Source organism: Drosophila novamexicana, unplaced genomic scaffold, assembly GCF_003285875.2.
Source record: "Drosophila novamexicana strain 15010-1031.04,08,12 unplaced genomic scaffold, DnovRS2.1 tig00000121-arrow-pilon, whole genome shotgun sequence".
Classification (NCBI taxonomy): domain Eukaryota; kingdom Metazoa; phylum Arthropoda; class Insecta; order Diptera; family Drosophilidae; genus Drosophila; species Drosophila novamexicana.
Window position 1 is genome coordinate 252326 of NW_020824773.1, and position 14640 is coordinate 266965.

General features: G+C 43.0%; 3 protein-coding genes and 2 non-coding genes across 9 annotated transcripts; 3 read left to right on the forward strand and 2 right to left on the reverse strand.

Moving 5' to 3' along the window:
• The first annotated feature begins 383 nt into the window (after positions 1–383).
• On the forward strand, positions 384–4897 carry LOC115757989. Of its 4 annotated transcripts, none has more exons than XM_030698479.1 (5): positions 384–504; positions 849–1002; positions 1121–1314; positions 3624–3905; positions 3991–4897. In XM_030698479.1, the coding sequence occupies exons 2-5, from the start codon at positions 885–887 to the stop codon at positions 4579–4581; spliced, it is 1185 nt and encodes a 394-aa protein (XP_030554339.1). In that variant the 5' UTR covers positions 384–504; positions 849–884; the 3' UTR covers positions 4582–4897. The 4 variants fall into 4 exon arrangements, with proteins under 4 accessions (XP_030554339.1, XP_030554340.1, XP_030554342.1 ...); XM_030698480.1 differs by having other exon boundaries at positions 1121–1305; XM_030698482.1 differs by lacking the exons at positions 849–1002; positions 1121–1314 and having other exon boundaries at positions 385–504.
• A 59-nt stretch (positions 4898–4956) lies between these two features.
• Trnas-uga lies at positions 4957–5038 on the reverse strand. Its single transcript has one exon. It is a non-coding gene; the product is annotated as a tRNA-Ser (tRNA).
• Positions 5039–5203: 165 nt separating this feature from the next.
• On the forward strand, positions 5204–5285 carry Trnas-uga. Its single transcript has one exon. It is a non-coding gene; the product is annotated as a tRNA-Ser (tRNA).
• A 141-nt stretch (positions 5286–5426) lies between these two features.
• On the reverse strand, positions 5427–7110 carry LOC115757990 (rRNA 2'-O-methyltransferase fibrillarin). The gene is made up of 3 exons (XM_030698483.1): positions 7014–7110; positions 6426–6859; positions 5427–6153 (listed from the first exon to the last, which is right to left on the reverse strand). Exons 1-3 carry the CDS (start codon positions 7015–7017, stop codon positions 5572–5574), a joined length of 1020 nt encoding a protein of 339 aa, XP_030554343.1. The 5' UTR covers positions 7018–7110; the 3' UTR covers positions 5427–5571.
• A 132-nt stretch (positions 7111–7242) lies between these two features.
• LOC115757986 (basic salivary proline-rich protein 1) lies at positions 7243–11964 on the forward strand. 2 transcript variants are annotated; one of them, XM_030698474.1, is made up of 7 exons: positions 7243–7359; positions 8032–8233; positions 9108–9871; positions 9930–10021; positions 10432–10789; positions 10859–11326; positions 11394–11964. In XM_030698474.1, exons 2-7 carry the CDS (start codon positions 8158–8160, stop codon positions 11529–11531), a joined length of 1896 nt encoding a protein of 631 aa, XP_030554334.1. In that variant the 5' UTR covers positions 7243–7359; positions 8032–8157; the 3' UTR covers positions 11532–11964. The 2 variants fall into 2 exon arrangements, with proteins under 2 accessions (XP_030554334.1, XP_030554335.1); XM_030698475.1 differs by lacking the exon at positions 8032–8233.
• The last annotated feature ends 2676 nt before the right edge of the window (positions 11965–14640 follow it).

Consider the following 14640-nt stretch of genomic DNA (forward strand, 5'->3'; position numbering starts at 1 on the left):
TATGTAACGCGACGGCGCTCTAAATGATGCAGCTTTGCAAATTCGATTAACTTTAGCTAGCGATGAGCTTTATAGTGGAATGACACCAGCTGTTTTGCTTGGCCCAACTAGAAGTTCAGCTTAAAGGAAATAAATTCTGAAGTACAAAATCCCCAAATTCTTATCGAAGGAGGACACATAAATAAAATGGTTAAATGCCTGAATATAAACAATAGTCGATATATTTAAAATAGAACCTAACTAAGAGAAAGCAACTCCAGTATAATTTTAATGCACCCACATATGTGCTATACGATCGATTACCTGCAAGAGCTATATTTATCGATAACACATTATTTTGGTATTCTTGCATTTGGCGCATTGCAGGCACACAGTGTTTGTTGTTTTCGGACAACAAAGACGCGCAAGAGCGGCGTAATTCATTTTCGTTTTGGTTCTCAGACTGTGTCTGTGTGTTTTTGGGTATAGGTAAACAATATAGCAAGTGTCAGACGATTGAAAAGCGTAAGTGCAGTTCATCTATGTTATTACCCTTCATTAAATTTCATAGTGCATCTATCAGTTACGCATACGCGCACACACACAGACAAACACAAACACACGCACACACCAATTGCGTATATTGTACATGCATATATAAATATATGTGTACCAATTTAATTTAAATTAAACTCGTCTGCATCCGACAGTCAGGTCCAAAGTTCATTTTTTGTGCATCGCTTGCTTAGGTGTGCGTTTGCTTTAATGTATCTATGTGTGTGTGTGTGTGTGTGTGTGTGAAGATGCATACATACTGCTCATAAATTATATTAAATATTTGTTGTCAAATGCCGTTTCTTTTTTCCAAGCTCCTCACGTTTTCGATAAACAAATACGTATAAACAATGGCTTCGCATTTCTTTCGCACTGCATTTTACGCAACTGCAGCGAAAAAATCAATAAATCTACCGTTTGCCGCCGGCCGCACGGCCGCAACACTTGCCGTGGGCCTCTCCTTTGGTGGTAAATGTTCAAATTTTACAACCACACACACAATGCAAAAAGTTTTAACTGTATATATATATGTATTTACTGTATGTATCTGTCCTGCTCCCACCCACAACAAACCAACAATTTACAGCACAGAATAATCGTGCCGCCGCCGTCCCATATGAGAACGTCTATGCGGATAGATTCTTTAGCGGCTCCGGCGCCGTCCCCATGCCCGCCGGCAAGGACAATGGTCTATTACAGGGGCCGCTGGCTGAGTACCGGGGAATGCAACGGCCGCTGGCTCGCAATTTTTCAAGCCTACAAACGCAACTGGTGGGTCATGTAAGCATTAATATTTACATACACAATGTTTATGAATATTTATTTGACTGACTATATATATGTATGTGTGCATATTTGGGTTTTTGCTTTGCTCTGCCTTGCTTTAATTGTTTGCCAATCAATACTAATTTATACGCTCTAATTTTTTTTGTATAATCAAATTTTATTTGCAATTTGCAGCTGTTGCTGTCGCTTAACATTACATTATTAACATAACATTAACATGCATTTCACCTAACAGAACAAAAGCCATATACATTCTATAACATTATTATTGGCAGCTTCCCTAACATACACAGCAAACAGTGTTGTTAATTTAGTTTGTTTATAGCTAAATATGTAGCTTTTTTAAAAAAGCTATTTTTAACATTGGATTTAGCTACTGTTTTGAAGCGTCAGTTGGCAACACTGTCTATAACATCAGCATCTCCCGCAACATACATAGCAAGCATAACATTTACTATGTTACCAGAGCTCCAATGAAGCGATAACATCTTGAATGTTAAGCTACAGCGCGCTGGTCAATGAGCTGTGTGTGCAATGTTGTGAACTTTGTTCCCGGCAAAAAATGATTAAGTTTGTCGTTTGAATGATTTGCCGGCTAATAATATACATGTGTTGTATATATATGAGCTTAATTATATGCAATTACCTAACTCATATTTGCCGCTTAACCTAACCAACAAATGATTGTCATTTAGAGTCATTAGTAGAACCCTTAATTTTAAATTTGGCTGCATCAATGCAAAAGCGACCTCTGCCGTACGACAGTTGCACTCACTCAATTGGGGCAACTTTCGTGTGGATGGATAGATCATCATAATGGCGCTCAATGTCAAGCTTTCGGCTCAAGCTCGCTCGTGCGGCTCTCTGTTTGCAATTTTCCAAGCTCCATAAGGTGGTCGCTTCCATTGCCGCAAAGTAATTCAATCCGCCGCAATGGCAACTCAGATCCCCCTGCACTACACACATACACACACACACACACACACACACACAGATTTGTATGCCTTCCAGATTTATATGGTTCGGCATTGGAAACTAGGCACACTCGCCCACCATATTTTAAGCTCTTTGAAGACAGTCGATCAAAGCTTTTATAACTGCAAATACATGTTGGATACATTTTGCAGTCGCACATAATTCTAATTATGGATTTTATAATTCAAATTGCGCTAGTTGTCATATTATTGATTATAGTGCTTAAGTTCTACAAGCGCCAGAGACTTGTGAGTTCTTTGTTTGTTTTTTTTTTGTTAGAATTTAAATGCAATTTCTGTCTTGTGCTCAAATATCAAATATATAACTTTCAAGACACAGTAGCTGGCCTAAACGTATAATCTACATTTTGCGACTGATAACACTTAAAATTCGCCCACAACTTTGTTTGCCGCTTATCTAAATTGCAACCTTCTTATCAATTGATTATACGTAATGTCTGCGGGATTACGGCTAGCGCTGTGCAGAATGTTTAAATTTAGTTTGTTGCACACCTGTGTTTCTGACGGTCAAGAATTTCCACTCGCCGTGTCCATATATCTTGAATATCTTATAAAAGTTATACTCTAGGAATTTGTATTAAAATTTTATTTATTAGAATTTATGGTAATTGAATCTAACACTAATTGTTGTGTAACTTAATAATAACTGCCCTAGTGTGTATATTAACTATATTATCTTATCAATAGTTTGTTAATATCTTTGAACTTCAATTGGATTTATTGACCTCAAGGCCAAATTGTGCTCACTAATCCAGAGAGAGAATTGTTAAATACTAATGAGAACATTATCTGCTAATTCGCATGACATGAATAAAACTATATATTAAAACATATATATATATATATATATATATATATATATATATATACTATAGCCAGCTGTCAGGTAGTTTAGCAGCATATCTAATCACTCGAAGCTAAGCAATCAGGCGATTTTGATAGAGGCGTGCCAGTCAAAGTCAAGCGTATCAAATCGAGCAATCGATTAAAGCAACTCGACCTATCCACGCCAATATTGGGCATGAATTGTATAAATATAACTTAAAACTATTTATTTGATCCAATTCACACACAATACCAGCTGTTTTTATCTAGCTAACACCTGGTATGGAATTGCTGCAACAATTTCAACTGGATTTAATAAATTGATTGGAATTGATATTGATCTGGTTCCATTTTCCACTTGTATTTCACTCTTTTGGGTGAAATTCGCCACAACTCTGTTAGCAAAAAAAAAAACATTTTTAAATATATATAGATTTATATTTCAAGTGAAACTAATGAATTTTATCTAATTTGTTTATGCAGAGCGCAATGGCACCGTTGAAGAATCGGCGGTATTTATCCTCGAAGGATATTACCAAAAATATGACGCTCTATACGAACAACAAGGCGAACATCGAAGTGGATCCCAAAACGCTGGCCTTTAAGAAGCCCTCGGGCAATCCGCTGGTCCTGATGATGGCCTGGCTAATGGCCAAACAGAAGCACCTGAAAAAGTATGCGCAAATCTACACGGAAATGGGCTTCGACGTAATGGTGGTGCACATTACACCCTGGCAGCTGCTCTGGCCGGCCAAGGGTACACAGGTAGATGATGCCGTAAATTGAATAGCCGTTTGTTGACGCATTTCTCAACTTGTTTATTTGTTTTTTTATCTTTTATTTTTGCCAGATGGTCGCGGCGGAGACTTTGAAATTTCTGGAGAACAATAAATCGTACGCGCCGATTGTGATGCATGGCTTCTCGGTGGGCGCATATCAGATGGGCGAAATAATGTTGCAAATGTCGCGTGATATGGATCGGTATGGCAGCATATTGGATCGTTTCGTTTGCCAAATCTGGGACAGTGCCGCAGATATTACCGAAATCCCAGTCGGCTTGCCGAAATCAATATTCCCAAAGAACGAGCGCATGCAGAGCGCTCTACGCAACTATACGCTCTACCATTTAAGGACATTCCACAATCAGGCCACCATACATTATATGCGTTCCAGCCAGATGTTCCACTCGACGCTGCTCAAGGCACCGGCGTTGTTCTTTGTATCCGAGAACGATCCGATTGGCCCGCCCTCTTCCAACCAGGCTGTGCGCGAGAACTGGGAGCGAGCCAACATAAAGGTGACGTTCAAGTGCTGGCCGCGTTCACAGCATGCCGCCCATTTGATCAAACATCGTGAGGAGTACTTGGAGACGCTGTTCCAGCACTTGGAGAGCTGCGGTGTCCTTGAGGCTGTTGGCGTGCCCAAGCGCGCCAAGTTGTAAAAGCTCTCCGCTCAATTTGGGTGATACAAAAAAATTGCGACGATTTCACGATTTTAAATAGTTGATAAGAATTAAAGTTTAACCATTTTGTTCCCTATTTGTATTATGTGTGTGTGCCAGAATCATCAATAATTTTACCAAAATCTGCATGCAAGCAAGCAATATTTGTAGAATTAAGCGATAAAATGTTTCGTCTCGTCCCTGAAGCAAATGCTCGACAACAGTAAAGCAAACGATATCTGTCTGTACTTTGTTATATTTTGAAACCAACACCAGCACCCATCCTAAATAAAGTAATTTAATTAAATGTAATCAAGATCAATTGTTTCTCCACTTCTTTGATGACAAAAAGAAAGAAAAAACTTTCGTTTAGCCCGCTGCGGACAGGATTCGAACCTGTGCGGGTAGAACCCAATGGATTTCAAGTCCATCTCCTTAACCACTCGGACACCGCAGCTTCGAATCGAGCGGCGCCAAACTGCTAACAACTTATCTCAGTAGTCTCAACTTACAATATTTTCTTACAACAGATGGCGCTTAAGGGCATTTCAAATTAATTTTCATAGATGGCGGTGCAGACAGTCTATTTTTAACTACAATTTTTGACAATAGTTGGATATGTGCTGCGGTGTCCGAGTGGTTAAGGAGATGGACTTGAAATCCATTGGGTTCTACCCGCACAGGTTCGAATCCTGTCCGCAGCGAGTGATCTCTTTATTTTCCTTTTTTATTTGAAAAATATATTAAATATGTTTGTAGTTTTTATCCAAAATAAAGTTATTTCTAATTTAAAAACATTTGATTTTTGTTATTTTGTGATATATTTTGTACGTCAATTACAAAAAATAGTTTGCATTTGTTTATAAACTTAACTATGGTTTGTTTGATTTTTGTTGTATATTTAAAAAGAAACTTAATACAATACGACTGTATTAATAGAAGTATTATGTATATAGCTTAAAACCTAACCACATTCTCCGCAATAGAACTTCACTGCTTCGGCGGTGGACGATAGACGCCGACGACAACAGCATGATCACGTTCGTAGGGTTCCAGCGTCAGCTGTTCCTGTGGTTTCAGTTTGTCCGCCTGCATCTTCTTAACCTCGGCGGCAAAGACCGCCTCCGGTTGCGCCGTGGAGTCAATGCAGGACGCCTTAATGGAGATGACAAAGTGGCCGCCATTCTTAAGGAAATGTTGCGCATTCAGCGCCACAATTCGACCCTGATCCGGCTGTGCCACATCTGCAAAGATGGTGTCAACCATGCCAACCAGCATGCGATACTTGTGTGGATGACGTGCGTCCTCAATGATGGGTATAATGTTGGTCCGCTTCTTCGCCACGTTTATCAGATCGCGGCCCGACCGATGCGAGAATTCCACAGCATAGACCAGACCCTCAGGCCCGACAACATCCGAAACGTGCGACACTGTTGTGCCCGATGCGGCACCCAAATACAGCACCTTGGAGCCAGGTGGCATGTGTATCTTCTCAACGCCGCCCAAAATAGCAGCGGCCAACTTGGACCGGAACGGATTCCACACACGGTACTCAATCTTCTCGCCGCCAGTCTGTGGGTAGGGATTAGAAAAGTGTCAGATAAAGCCAACTCCCTGGGATATGCTGTGACTGCAGGATTAGATGTCTCAGTAGTGCTATAGTTCTAAGCGTCACGTGGACGCCACCCGCAGCTGCTTAACGCGCACCTGGAGTGCGCACAGGCGGGCAGACGCCACGCACGCTCATGGCCACATTTTGCCATGTTCTGTACCCCTGCACAACATCATCATGGACAGCACAATATGACAGCCATAAGTGAAAACAAAAGTCTTGGTTTACACACCTCAACGGAAATGCGCTTCTCGCCGTACACTTCTGAGCCGGGCACGAAGTTGCGTGTGACCAGAGCATCCTCCTTGCCGCGGGCTATGAACACGCCCTCGTGACGATGTGGCTCAATGGTGACTGTTTTGCCGCCCTTGAAGCCGCCTGCACCACCACCACGGCCGCCGCCTCCGCGACCACCACCGCCGCGTCCACCAAAGCCGCCGCGACCACCAGCTCCGCGGCCTCCGCCACCGCCACCACCACGACCACCGCCACCTCCACGACCACCAAATCCGCCGCCGCCTCCTCTGCGATCCCCACCGCCACCTCCACGACCACCAAATCCGCCGCCGCCTCCTCTGCGATCGCCACCGCCGCCACGTCCGGCGCCACCGCGGAAACCTCCGCCACCACCTCCTCTACCGCCACCACCACCACGAGGACTGAAACCTATAAAGAAAAAACATTGATGATTTAAATTATATTCAAACACATTGCTTTCGTAGGTTAAGCATTTGTTGCATTGTTTTGGCCCTGGAAAAGTGCCTTTGGATATACACAACAATGTGCTTGACGTTGCTTAGGGGCAATTCACCTGGCTTACCCATTTTATATGTGTGTAGTTTTCCTTTTTAATTCAACTGCAAACCAATCCAAATTACAGACGCACGCGGCACTCTATAAACGCTGTTGAAAAGAAACCACGTGTGTGCGGTAGGGATGCGTGATAATAAAATATCGATATCATTTAACATTGAGTTAACAGTTCTGTTTGTAAATGATGCGCTAGCATTGCTTCTAGATAATTTGGAGTTTGGCCACACTGTTCCAGCGCAAATATGGCCGTCGCATAAAAATTGTGTGAGAAAATTTTAAGCGCCGTGTTTGCCATTTGTGTGTTTTAAACCAACAAAAAACTATACAAGCGTGCACGCAAAACGTATACAAATGTAAGCAAATTAGTTAAGTGCCTGCAATTATCGTTTTTATTAGCATAACATAACTTAATTGCCTATCTTCGGTTCGTGTTCGGTGTCGATTATTTGTCGCTGACAAAGCAAAAACAGAAAAAAATATATATATGTATATATGCATACATTCATATGTCTGTGCGTGTGTGTCTGTGTTGTGTGCCGCTCTGTGCGTCAGGAGCACAACAAATGTCGATGAGAAGCCGGTGCGCGCGTCGGTACATTGCGCGAGTACAAATGAATTTTGAAACATTGCATTTAATTGGCCTTCATGGCCATGTGTGCCGCGGCCTGGGTTGAAGAATCGGCGACAATTCGTTTAGGCAGCGGGAACGTACGTTATTATGGCAGCCGCGACGCGCACGTATAAGTCGCTTACGTTTCCAGCTGTTTGTCGCGACCCGGTCTCTCTCCATCTCTGTCACACACATTGCTCATAAAGCGTTAGCTATGTGTGTGGGTTAATAACGTTATAACGTTATGCTTAAGCTGCCAAGCGCGCGTGTTGCTCCCGTTCTTACGTTTGTTACGCTGGAACTGTTTTCTATCTCTTATTGTTGCTGTTGTTATTGATGTTGTTATTGTTGTACGCCATTTCTAATGCCTCTCTCTTTCTCTCATGTTTTTTAATCAATTGTAATATATTTGCAGCTTTTTGTGTATGTGTTTTTTATGATATATATATAAAAGAAAGAAGAAAATGAGATAGTGTTGCGCGCGAATTAACCGAAAAGCAAATTAATCGTGCGCGAAAGAGATCGCGATACGCTCCGCGTAATGGCGTCGCGCAGGCGCCCCGAAATGAATCCAAAACTGCACATGGACAGACAGCCGACAGCTGCACGCATAACAGGTACCTAATAGGTATATCGATAAAAATGTATCGATTAATACCCTCGGTAAAATGGGTGTAAGCAGCACGACGACAAATCGATATACGGCATATATCGAAGTTTGTCGTAGCACAAAACAAATTAAAAAAAAACGTTATATTTAAATAGTTTTAGCATCAAAACGGGGATAATACATTCAGCAAATTATAAAATAGCTAAGACAATGTCTTCATAAAAACGGTATGCAACTTGTTTAAAAATTTAAATTGATGGAACGTTTTCGATCCTTTATCTCAGGTTAAAAATCTCATGTAGTATGAAACACAAAAAAAGGTCCTTCAATTTTATTTTTAGCAGATACATTTTTTTAAATATCGAAAAAAAAAAACTTAATTTAAGACTGTTCAGTTCATGTGGGCTGATGCAGAGACGAAAATTGTGCGTTGTTTACCGAACGGTTCGAGGTTGAAACAAATTCCGCTTCCTTCCAAACGAATATTTTATAATCTGTGGCCAACTGAATATTTCGTTGTATATAGTCTGAAACTAGCTGGTCGGGTTTGCACGACTAGGAGATACCTGGTCCTGTGTCCAGTGGCGAGATGCTGTTAACTTCTAGGTCACGATTGTGCTTCCTTCTTCCCTAGCCCCACCCCACATAGTCTGATTTTTAAAACATTCTGAAACTTTCTGGGCCAGCGATGTGACATCCAAATGTGTGCAAATACCACAACTTAAAGTTATAATTTTTTACAATAACACTATTTTTTGTATAAGAAGTCCTAACCCACATTATCACTAGAAAGTGATAGGATGGGACTGGAAATAAATAAATATATTATTTGTACCCTGTAAATGTTACTAAAAGAACGCAATTACGTTATGAATTTGCAGATCCATCTTTGCCCGCCGGCAAGCGACGCGAAATCGACAACGTTATGAAGAAGGCACGTGCCAATACAACCAACGATTACTGGGACAAGAAACTGATCGAGGCCGAAGAGAAAGACCCGAATCGCTGGCGCCACACCGGCTACAAGAAAATGTACATTCAGGGCGAGAGCAGCTCCGGCGAAAGTGAACGCGATGCGGCGCAGGCCAGCTATTCCCGTTATCCGGGGGCACCGGCCAACTCTGGCCCGCCGCCGCCGGCGTCGTCGTCCGCGCGTTACGGCCGCTCCAGGTCGCCGCATTCGCGAAGTCGCTCGCGTTTGCGCAAATCACCGCCGCTGTCGCCGCCGCCGCCATCTCATGCGCGACGCCGCTCACCGCCGCCGCAGTTTATGGAGCGCAGGGGGGTTATGTCGCCGCCTTCGTCACATCATAACGGACCGCCGCCATTGCGTGGCCGCCCACGCTCGCCCCCCATGCCGCCGCGCAGCATGCCCCGCTCGCCCAACAACCACCACAATAGCAACAGCGACATGCTGCGTCGTCCGGGTAACGGTCATGGTCGTCCGCGCTCGCCGCCCGAACCAGTCGCTGGCTCATCCCAGCTGCGTCGCAAGCCGGCAAACGCGTCGCGTTCACCTCTCAGCCGGCGTCGGTCGCCACCGCTGCCGCCGCCATCGTCGTCTTCGTCGGGCATCGATAAACGTGGCATGGGCGCAGCGCACATTTTGCCGCGCTCCAAGCGTCCACCCTCACCGCCCCCAAGGGTAACTAACTTGCACTAGCTAACTTATTCTATTTAATCCATTTCATATCCTTTTGCAGCATTCGATGCGCTCGCGTTCCAACAGCTCCATGAGCAGCAGCTCGGATGATTCCTGTTCGCTGTGCTCGCCCAGTCATCGTCACAGATCTCGGTGAGTTTTTGACTAACATGGATAACCATTTATCCACATGAGTATTTCCAAGTGCAGCGAAAAATTCAAATATCGTTTTTTAATATCATATATTCATATATATAAGTATATTCCTGATCAGTAATAACAGTCGAGCAGATGTAGCCATGCCTCTTTGTCCATCTGTTTTTTTGTTTACATCGTCGATAATTGTTGCATTGGTCCGTCTTACTGTTGCATGAACTACATATTCGTGGGAATCGACCTCTATAACATATATCTGATCAATCTTGGCATTGTCCAGTATAAGAGTATTTAGTCCTCGGCTGCCCATTCTGATTTGCTTTCTTTTTGGACATTTTTATTATGGTGCACTTTGCTTCCTTTTGAATAAATTTCATTATTCATTTTTTTCTATTTAATGCTCGCAGATCTCGCGGTCCGCGTTCTCCGCCGCCTAAGCCACGTGGCCATTATCGGGGCGCCGGTGCGCCGCCGCCATTGCCGCCGTCAGAATCCCATGGTCGCTTGCATGGACGTCCTACAACGCCGCCGCCGGTGCGTGGTAGTGCTGGCATTGACAAATATCGCGAAGGGAAAATGCGGCGTATAAGCCACGAGCGCGGTTTAGCGTCGGATGCGCATATGAAAGTCGGTCGCGCGTCGCGTCATTCACCGCCGCCAGAGGATCCGCGTCTCAAGCATCGGCCGCCAGAGCCACCAGAGCCTGCAGCACCAGCAGCGGCAGCAGCAGCACCGCAGGCCAAAAAGAAAAAGAAGGAAAAGGAGGTTAGTAACGTGAGCCCCGGCTCTTTATAATCCTAATCACTAATCTGTTCCGCCAATCCCACTTTGCAGTTACGCACGCGCGTCAAAATCGAAGGTGAGAAACGAAAGAAGCATTCGAGTGCGACGGTCACGACGAGTGCCAGTGCCAGCGGCAATAATGCCAACTCGTCATCTGATTCGGATGATTCGGGCGGTTCCGATAGCGATGATGCGACCCCTGCACTACCCTCATTTTCGGCGACAACCCGTCTAACGCTCTCCGAGCGCTTTGGCAAAATGGCTCAGTGGAGCATCGATCGCAGCAATATGGAGAATATGCGCATAACCAAAGATTCGGCAGGGGGTGCGCTTAAAGTGATGATCGAGGAGGGTATGGAATCGCCGCCGCGTCGTTATTCGTACTCACCGGCACCGGCTGGTCATTTTCCCGAGGAGTTGGCCACCACAGCACCGTCGGGCATGCTGTCGTGGGATGATGTGCGCGTGCGTTACGAGTACTACAAGAGTCGCGGTTATTTAAGGGACTTGGATCTTAAGGTAAGGGTAAATTTTCCAAATCTAGATGCGTATAATCTAACCTATTAAATCTCTCGTTTCTCGGCAGGACTACATCAAATGGGAGGAATGGTGGTATAAATATCAGGAGTGGTTAAAACAGGAACGCTATTACGAGTACTGGGACCGCAGTCAGCAGCTGCGCCGACGGCGCAAGAAGCTGCCAGTTACTCAGCGTTTAAATTAGTTAAATGCAGTTAGTTATTTCCCAAAAGCCCGTAAGCTGTTCCCTTTTACTTTTCCTTTTTGCCCCATTCATCATTCTGTTAGTTCTCCTACTCCCCTTTATGTTTATTGATCATTTCACTAACATGATTTTTGAATTTTCTTTTTTCTTTGTACATTTAGAATGTATGAAAATGCATTTCGTCTGCTTTTGTATTTGATATCTAATTTATATATTATGTATATGTGAATCGATCGTCGTCTACGATCTAGAGTGTCAACTGATCGCTATATATATATATATATATTATATATATAAAAATGGGTTTAATCAAAATTTAACACAGAGCATTGTAATATGTCAGTTATATAATTTCTGTGTGCGTGTTATTTTTCTTTCAGGCAGCAAGAGACATTTGTAAACGCATTAAATAACATACATAAAGATCATAAATAAAGAAAAATATAAAACATATCTTAGTTTTATTCTTAGTAAAAGCAAACTGAAAGCAGCTTTCTTTGAAGTTTTCATTTGCTAGCTATACAACGTATAGATCCAAGCCAAAATCTATAAAATTGGATAAAAGCTAAAGAAGCATACTAAGAAATATTTAAGGGCGTGGTTTCAACCTATTCCAAATTTCAAATAGCCGTTAACATTTATTAGCTCTTAACATTGCTTTATATTTCTGTTAACACTAACATTCTCTTTGCAGGATTTTGGCTTAGGTTAGAGACCTTGCTAAATCTGTTCGTGTACCGACTAAACCCTCTAATGCATTGTAAGCGCTTTGGAGTAAGATTTGAAAGCTGAGGCGTCAAGGTCGACATTTACATAATTTACATACATAAATAAGTTAACGACTACAGGGCCTATATGACTTGGGTTTTATGTGTGTAGTGGGAATATGTCGTGGATGTCAATGTCGTGACACGTCACAGAAGAAAAATATGCACGCCGCGTTAGCCTGACGGCATATAAATTGAAAAATTCACATATAAAAATGTGTAATTATTTGGCATGTTTTCAATTTGCGCAAACCAAAGACGCCGAACATGCGGCTGTGCCAGCCGGGCTCAGGCTGATGTCTCCCCCACGGATGACTGTATTTGGCGAATGTAACGGATGTGCCGATAGGGCTATGCATCATGTCCCGAGGCGTTAGATTTCCGCTATACAATTAAACTGTCTACGTGGCACCTTGCAAGGGAACAGCTAAATGATAATTAGATTAGCAAGCTAGATAGGGTTCTGGGGGTTGCAAAAGTGTTGGAAATGTTTCGTTTTTTTTTTAGGGCTTAATTTGTGGAAATTACAAACAAGATCCAATATTTTAAGATATGATAAATATTAAATAACATTTGACTAAACATTATCTAGCTAGCATAACAAGTACTGTCTGTTTTTATTTGGTTTCAATGGTTTTTCTATAGTCTTAACCGTATAATCTTAAGCACAGTTACATTATGCCGTTACATTTAACTTTGTACTCTATAATTGCCTTTGGCATTTGGTGTCTGACCTCAATTTGAACCTCGCCGCCATCAACACCACGGGCCATGCCCTAGTACAATTGGGGCGTGCATATGTCTAAGAAACAACAGTGTTAAGAAGGCTTTAAGCCGCACAGACTCCCCGAAACCGTCACTCCCGCGCCTAGCGCACAAAAGGAGCCAGAAAAACTTGAGGAAAAGTCACGTCTAATTACACACATCTTAGAAGAGTGTTTGACCTGGTTGCCAGTTGGAATGGGAATGCATAAGCTTTCTTATTTTTTGCTAAATTGGTTTTAAAAGCCACAATGGGGCGTTCATTTGTAGGTAGAGGGCGTGAGAACGTGAGCAATTATTACGGTTAAGTGGCAGAGCAAGTGTCTGACGAGTCCACACAGTGTGAACATCGTATATACATATGCACACATATGCACACATATTTATAGGCTTTGTATAATCCACACAAAATGCTATTATATGCTAAAAATGACAAATAAGTGTCAAGGAATCAACATGGCGACAAAGGCAGCGCGTTGACAGCTGCCACACAGACGCCCCCTGGCGGCCGGGCCGAAACGAAAACAACAGACGGCTGTAAATTGTCAACGAATAAATGTGTGCGAACATATCGTAAGCGCTACAAAAACTTAAAATAATTGAAATTTGTGCACAGAATTCGAGTGCGGCGCAAAAATTGCCGACTTCACGGCCAAAGGGCGTGTACAGGCAACGCCTGCAGCCGGCAGTCATCATTAAGCAGCTCCATTTGTGCCGACCAATCACGCACAAAGCGAGACACACATACACACACACACGTACAGTCATCGGAGAAAGATATGGAGTAAGAAAGAGGGGAGGGGGTGTGCGGGGCCAAGACTTGTGAATTAACAATTCCTTTCAATTAAGTGCGCAACCGACAAAAAGGCGTGCACAACGTCGGCGTCCAACGATAGTTTCGTTTCAATAAAAATCAGGCAAGTGCTGCCAGGGCTGTAAACGATGCGTAAACACTTTACGTAATACATAAAAGCATGTTACAATAAATAAAACAAATAAAATCTGTTTCAATTAAAATTGAATGCCAATAGTTTTATCGAAAACATTGCAATTGGCATATTGGAGTAAACGTATGCGCTTGGCTTTTGCTTTAATGCACTGCCAACTGAACTGATCTGGCTTACTCTGCAGCCCTGGTTTATGCAGCACGCTATTGCACAAAGTAAAAGTAATGAAAACGTTGCATACGTACGGGCGCAGCAGCCAAACTACATAAATAAACGCAGAAAAGATAACGGGGCATGCTGCACTGGGTATTCCCTCCAGTTTTTTTTCTGTGTGGTTCGGTTTGGCTCTAAAATCAGCAGCGTCTGTAACAAGTTTCGTGTTCTCTTTACAGTTCTTTGCTTTTTGTATTTCGTTACAGTCAATCAGTTTTGCATGAGCGATTTCTTTACTCGTTTGCGCCAACTGTACAATTTACTTACTGTGTGCCCCGCCGCACGGGGTGCCTGGCGGGGCGGAAGGGATACATGTAAAGTCGGGATTGCGGGTTGCGGGTCGCTTAGCTTATTCGTTGCAGTTTGAAACGAAGTTAAAGCGAGTAGCTTGTGCTTTTCTTGGATTTACTTATGTCTTGT